This window comes from Cylas formicarius, unplaced genomic scaffold (assembly GCF_029955315.1).
Source record: "Cylas formicarius isolate icCylForm1 unplaced genomic scaffold, icCylForm1.1 PGA_scaffold_2__14_contigs__length_35257938, whole genome shotgun sequence".
Taxonomy (NCBI): Eukaryota; Metazoa; Arthropoda; class Insecta; order Coleoptera; family Brentidae; genus Cylas; species Cylas formicarius.
In genome coordinates this window covers 27450114-27457937 of record NW_026844319.1, presented here as the reverse complement: position 1 = coordinate 27457937, position 7824 = coordinate 27450114, and the positions used below count along the sequence as shown (strand labels likewise).

The 7824-nt window shown below is 32.7% G+C and overlaps 1 protein-coding gene across 1 annotated transcript in view; it reads right to left on the bottom strand.

The window, feature by feature from the left end:
- Positions 1–242: 242 nt before the first annotated feature.
- The window catches only part of LOC132698191 (uncharacterized), a 52834-nt gene continuing 45252 nt past the window's right edge, over positions 243–7824 (bottom strand). The window contains exons 7-8 of the mRNA XM_060664126.1: positions 1510–1606; positions 243–902 (exon numbers count right to left, since the gene is read on the bottom strand). Coding sequence (XP_060520109.1) covers positions 798–902; positions 1510–1606 — 202 coding nt within the window. The 3' untranslated portion in view covers positions 243–797. The remainder of the gene's footprint in view (positions 903–1509; positions 1607–7824) is intronic.

Genomic DNA, 7824 nt, shown 5'->3' with positions numbered 1-7824 from the left:
GACTGCATACTAGAAGACTAAATCTAATCCAAATTGCTCCAAATATTTGACATGATTGGCAGTTCCATTTGTGCTTGGGGAATCTGGTACTCAAGAAGATACATAGGTGTCCAATAATCCTTATTTAGCCAATCGTATTTTTAAACTGGCAGCGTTATTGGCTTGATTGCTATAAGAAAAATTCGACAACACGGTATCATAGAGTTAAATTAAATTATCCGTAAAAAAGAATACGAACGTCATAAACCAATACATTTATTTTACAATATTTTTTTGATTCAAATATGTTAGCCATGTCATTAAATAAATACAATTCTGGAGTTAAGTAATCAATATATTACATTTGGTTTTTTATATTATCAATAATATTCTTAAATATTTTGCTTTGGGTGTTTCTAACCCCATAATATATTATTTAAATAAATAAACAAAGACCTCAACACGAATAGTTTATAATGTATATTAGACTAATATCTACATGAATGGGCGTTTTTCTAATCTCTTTTTACTATCAGCTAAGAAATGTAAAAAGAAGTAAAATACATATATTATTTTTATAAACCTATAAAAAATTAAAACATTAGGTGAAACGTATCACTTTCATTATAGGTTATCCAGTCGTAATGATGTTTAGAAGTTATGTAGCAAGTACCTATATGTATCAGATATGTTGTATTATCTGTTCCAAAAAATGTTTCAAATTTTTGGGATTCAAACGGCAAAATAAAAAATCATTTTCATTTCTTCAAATCTTCATTGCTTGACATTAAATAAATAATTAGTTGGGTTGCGAAAATTTACTTAGCATCACTGGAATTGGTCGGTTTTGATGGAGTTTGGGAAGGAGTAGTCAACTGATCGTCGTCAAACATAGGGTTCTTTACTTCCAAGGGTCCCTCGATCTGAAATACCACAGAAAATTATTATTGCCTATTTATTCCAAGCACATATCTTGATTTGGACAAATTTGGACGCTTGTTAGAAAGCTACCGCAACAACTTTCGGTATAAAGCTTGCAAGTTTTATGAATATCCGTTTTTATTTTAAAATTAGAGTTAAATGATAATGGATATTGATCAAACTGCATCAACGAATTACTTGAGAAAATGTAAAAGACAGTAAAAATGTCAAAATATAGCACAGCAGCACAAACTAGCACAGCAATAGTGTAATAATAATTATTATCAATCTTTTGCGGATATTTATTTATATATTTTATTTTTATTTATTTATATATTTATCTATATTTATTTATATATTGAACAAACCCATAGTATCACCAGTTTCTCTATGGGATACGCATAGAACCTTTGACACATCTATTTACTGTATTTACTAAATATGAAGAAAATATGAAATTTAATAAAATTTGGAAATTATGTAGTCAATGAACCAGCAGATATTAAATCGATAAAATTTTAATTTAGCTATTCACTATAACTTACAATACAGATTTATTAAATGATTTTATATTTATTACCATTGCTTCCTAAATCATTCGATACTTACGGAAGCCAACCCCGGGCATTCATACACGGTGTAGTTCCCCTCCTCATCTTCTTCTTCATCTGTATCCGATAAGGAGCCATGACCTCCTTGAGGATTTCTGAAAAATTGATGTTATTTTATTTATTAAGTATAAATTTCATATGAAGTCTGGTTTTCAATATACAAAGACTCTCATATCACCGACTTTTAAAAAAAAATACATTTTTTAGGGTCATGCAGTTTTCTGGCATATACAGTGTAGACAAGGGCGGAATTTTATAACAAACTTAAATCTACCAGCAAAATGATTCCAGAGTAAATAGTTTCTGAGACATTCGAGAAAATATAAAAAGTTATCTGTTTTCTGTACGCAGACATGATATTGGGATTAGTATTTTCCTTATTAGATAGACCATAACAAATGATTTATTTATTATCATTCTTAAGATCACAAAAGCAAAGTTTTTTTATTTGCTATGATCGCTGTCAATAGACAGGCTTCTAAAACTAACTGACTTAAAGTTAAAACTCTTAATTAATTAATTAACTTCAGAATTGACACTGAGGTTAATCTGCCAATAAAGGCATTTGTCAATGAGGATATTATTTTAGCCACTACGTTTATAGCAATAATTGGACTGTCCAAACTTTTGTTTTAATTGGGTTGTAAATGCTTTTGTCTTTCCGATTCTCCATTGGGAGCGATCAAGGTTTACTATAAAAAAACAAATTTTGCTTTTGCAAAATCATTTTTTTATACTCTATCTAATACTAGACTCGATTTTTGAGAAAAGTTCGAATATGAGCTACGAGCTACGTGCCGATTCTGAAAAATGCATATGAAAAAGTTGTCCTAAAATTTTGTTTTTTTTTTTAATTTTTTTTTATTTTTGATTGTCAGTTAAAATACAAGGATCAAATTGCCATTAGTTTTTGAGATATTACATAGATTTGATATTTCATTTTATTACTTTTTATTATTTATAAAATCTCATTTAAAATGATGCATTATTCACTGTAAAAATTCAAAAAATGCAGGTCCCGTTCAAAAAGTTCAACATTTTCAAAAATGAAAAAAGTTATAAGGACTAATCCAAAATGCATACTTTTGATAATCACCAGGTAGCTCGAAAATGAGTGGATGATATCATGTGGATATCCTGTACAATCCTTTTGTCTCTTGATATTTTTCGAGCAAAAGAAAATGCAGGTTTAAAATTTTGCAAACCAGATATTTTAGGTCATATTTAACAAAAACGACAGTTAACGACAACGATATTTCTAAAATGTACTTTACGGCAACAGGAAATATTGCTGATGATTACCAAAAGTAAATTCCTAAATCGCTCTTCAATCGCGTGCGATGGTCTGATTGTTCCCATTTTACGTTTAATGGAACTTGCTGTAAAAACAACTGCAAGTTGTCATTATTTAATTCCCCGCTATTAACGAAATTAGTTTCGTTGTGACAACTGAATGTCCTCATTTCATTAACGAAATGACCTAATACGTATTTGTAAAGCGATACGATAAATTTTGAACAAATGAATGTGTGTACTTTTAGCTCGAAAGGTTCGAGTTTAATCCCATTTGGACGGCTGCGAATTTTCATTTCAGAACAGGTCGTATAATATGTGAGATTGCGAGTTATAAATGTACCTTTATTTACATGTGGCTGATTTATCTTGTCTTCGTTCTTGTTTTTAGACGTTTTTGCGGGAGTAAGTTGAAATTAACGCCAATTTACATGTAGAAAGTTAGCATTACCATAGGTAGATAATATTATAGATATTGAGTAAAATATGCCTTAGTAAAATGTAAATGTTTTTTAAAGAAATTTCCACAAAATTTATAAACAAATACCAGAAACAGCAATGGGTTGTTCTAGAATTGAACTGAGGTGGCTTCTACTTGATACAAAACCATTTAACATAATTAAATTAGAACAAAAAATGTTCAGATTTTCACAATTATTTATTACTTTATGACAGCTTTTTCGACAACACAACACAATTTAACTAATACGACATTTTACAATGCAACTAATACTTCCTATTAGCTAATTTAATAAAATCTCTAGAGTATATTATAAAAAACCAAACAATTTTTTAAACCAGACATGTATATACCAAAAACAAATCAAAACGGTAATTATAGATTTATCACTTTTTTATAACAGGGAAAAATACCAACTAATAATTATGAATTCTCAACTTCCGAAATTATATTCGTTAATTAAATTACACAAATAGGATGTGAAAATTAGGCCCTTTAGTTTCTTTTATAACAGCCCCATAGAATGGCGCTAAACCTAGATATGTTATCAAAAATTTGTTCCAACTAATCAACAAGCTTAAAGACATTACAATTCTTCAAAAGCCAATTCTAATTTCCTTTGACGTCCAAAATCTATTTCTTGGCATTCCACCGATTGACGTAATGAACATAATACACAATATTTTTACTCAGTTTGTTTACACCAAAATTATTTTGAATTTAATGGCCAATTTTATATTGCTAAGGAAGGATTAATTACGGGAAGCCCACTGAGTCCACTACTTGCAGAAATTTTCATGAACAATAGACGATGTTTTTGCTTGTTTCACTAGCAACGGAAAGATAACTGCAGTCCTTGAATCATATTAACTCCATACATAAGCGTATAAGTTTTACCATAGAGACGGGACTAAATAACTATTTAAACTTTCTGGACTATAACTAAATTACAGAACAAATTAAACTGTTCTATTTATCGGAAACACTCAGACGCGGACACAGTAATTCATAATTGTCGTTATTTTCAAATTAAATTTAAATGTATAGCAAACATCGGTAATTAAGGATCTATTACTACCTGAGTGTATATATAGATGTAGGAATATTGTCACATTTTGTATTTAATAAAGCAAAGCCACGGAGTTGTCGAAATAGCTGTGATAAAATAACTGTGAACATCTGAACATTTTTTGTACTAATTTAATTTTGGGTTGTTCTCTATTATCACCAGTAATCGCAAATATACAGCGTTATTCAAAATGAAAGAGCAGATTTCAAACATTTACTTCTTCCAAACTAAAACTAGAAATTGTAACTAATATATATTATTACTACGGTAAAACTTCCAATCATGGCCGCATTGGCGCTGATGTTCTTGATTTATTTGCAGGTTAGTAGTCTGTAGTGAAATGGCGACATCACAGGAGAAGCCTTCTGCGTTCTACAATTGGCAAAACTAGAGTCCATTGTTGCAGTTCAGCGAGCATTTCGTCACCACCGCGTCATAAGCAAATTTACGAGGGGCATCCGAAAATTCGTAGAAGATGGATGCATATGCAAAAGAAAAAGCACGGGACGTCCTCGCACATCGAACGAGAACATCGAGTGTGCTCGTACACTTTACTAAAGGAGCTCAAACAAATCCACATTCCTCAACTAACGGTATACACACTGCAGTTATTGCAAGCATTGCGTCCTGATCACTACAACAAAAGATACGAATTTTGTAGTAGCATGTTAGATGATATGGAACATGACAATTTCGCTGAACAATTGTTTTTTTTCCGTTGAATCCACTTTTCATATTTTTTGCGAAGTAAATCCTACTGTAGTTATTAAACATGAAAGAGATTCACTAAAGTAACCAAGGTGTATGGACCCTTTTTCTTCATAGAGAAAACTGTGACAGGAATAACACACGTAGTTATGCTTCAAAACTGGTTATTTCCCCAAACTGAAGATGATTCATATGATTTCACTTTCATGCAAGATGGTGCCCCTCCTCATTTCTATCTAGACGTTTGACGTTACTTGAATTACACCATTCCATGATGTTGGATTGGAAGAGGAGGAGCAGAAGATCAACTTTATCGATGGTGGTCCCCCAGGTTTCCTTGCGATTTTGTGTGGTTATGTAGAAGAATATGGTTTTATCCCTCCTATGACTGACACCCTACGACATCGAGTTAATGATAACTAAAGACCATCAGGTTAGTGTGTGGCAAGAATTGAGCCACCGTTTTGACATTTGTCGTGTAACGCACGGTGCTCATATTGAATGCATACCATAATTGTACACTTTTCTCTATCCATTAACGTTAGAATCGTGTTTGTATCTTTGTAGTTTGGAAGAATTAAATGTTTTCAATATGCTCTTTGTTTTAGAATAATCCTGTATTTATGAACGCTTTTGAGAAGAATGCCGTCGACATCTTCCATTTAAAACTAAAATTTAATGTTTTATTATAATATTTTACTAACGCATATTTTCGTTATTGGAATATTCATTATTTCTTGTTCTGTTACCCATTCCATTTCTAATTCATAGTCCACCTCCCAATGAACTATTTTCGACACCCTGTATGCCATTTATAAGCGACATTTTACCAAGGCATATTTGGCTCAACATCATTGTTTTCGCGAGTTTTATTCAGGATTGCTTTTTGGTGTATTTATTACGGACCAATCTGTATAATTATGTATTAATTCTCGTTTTTTGATCAGCCGATTAAAAAAAAACTCTCTACGGACTTCACGCGCAACGTGTAAATATTCAACCCTTTCACTTTCTAGCACCGCTTATTTTCTTGAAGGATTATAAGTGTGCTTCAGCTTTGATTAAAAGGCAAGCGTAAGCGTTTTTAAATATCGCGAAATGCCGTCTCCATTGAAATTGCAAATGGTTCTTCTTGACAGGGGACCGGTGATGAGGCAGAATCAAGAATCTCAGGATCTCGCTGGATAATTAATTAATTTATTACTTTATTACAAGTTTTTTATTTATATTTTGACTACAGAGTTTATTAAAAGGGCAAGGTAAAAACGTTATATGGAAACTTATATATATATATATATATATATATATATATATATATATATATATATATATATATATATATATATATATATATATATATATATATATATATATATATATATATGGGTCTGGAATCCTGCAGACGTTTCACCAAGATATCACTTGGCATCTTCAATGCTCGCGCTCCGAAAATACTTCGAACACAGAGCGCGAGCATTGAAGATGCCACACCCATCATAGGTACGGGTCTGGAATCCTGCAGACGTTTCACCAAGATATCACTTGGCATCTTCAATGCTCGCGCTCCGAAAATACTTCGAACACAGAGCGCGAGCATTGAAGATGCCACACCCATCATAGGTACGGGCAGTGGCAGAAGAAAAGAGATGATGAACTGAAGAAAATTAGTACTTGTCTTCGGCAAAACGGATACCAAAGGCGCACCATCAGCAGGGCAATAAGCAAACAACATCAGCCGCAAGAGAGAGTGCAGGACGAAGACCAACAGAGATCGATCGCTGTTCTGCCATACATCAAGAGACTAACAGACAGAATCGGCCGAATACTACGGAAACACGGGATATTAGCAATATTAAAAAACTCAAAGCAAAAAAATTACTTTGGAAAACCAAGTAGTTTATAGTGTGGCTTGCGGGTCGTGCAGCTTGATGTACGTGGACAAACCAGTAGGACAATTTCAGCCAGGCTACAGGAACATAGATAAGGCATAAGAAATAAACAAATAACATCGGCTTTATTCCAGCACCATCACCAGACAGGCCATAAACAGGATTATACGAGAGGCCATCGAGATAGAAAAGTCCGGACATCTAAATACGAGAGACGACGCTCTGCATTTATCCAATACGTGGAAAACGATAAGCAAGCGATACGCAGCAGCCAACGGGACATCGCAACTACGATCGGGCGAAATAAATAACGAGACAATTCGGGGGGCGGAGCCATCTCCCCTCCCGCAGATGCAGCACCGTTACCTCCTCCGGCGCAAATTATAAATACCGCACGCATCGCCGATAAGCTTTCAGTGTTCGAAGTGTTTTCAGAGCGCGAGCATTGAAGATGCCAAGTGAGATCTTGGCGAAACGTCTGAAGGATTCCAGTCGGAGTTCAACAAACAAACAGGTGATATCCCGTCTGTATCACACATTTATAGTTAGAGTTAAATGGCAAATTTTTTCATGTTGTTCACGTTCCATATAACTCACATTATAGATTTATTTATTTCAAATTATAATTCTATTAATATCTGTCAAGATGCCATCTAAACTTATAAACAATATTTTGTTTTGCAAGTGAATAATGATGGTGATTAATAAATTAAAATTAAATAACATTAGGACAACCCTTAAACAATATTTACTTTAATTTTGATTACCTTTGTTTTCAAAATTTTACAAATATATTTTTTTAATTATCCATAATTTTAGTTTGATTTGTACGGCTATAATAATACACACAATCTTTACGTTTTGTTTAACCATGTTTCTGTACAGAGTGTACCC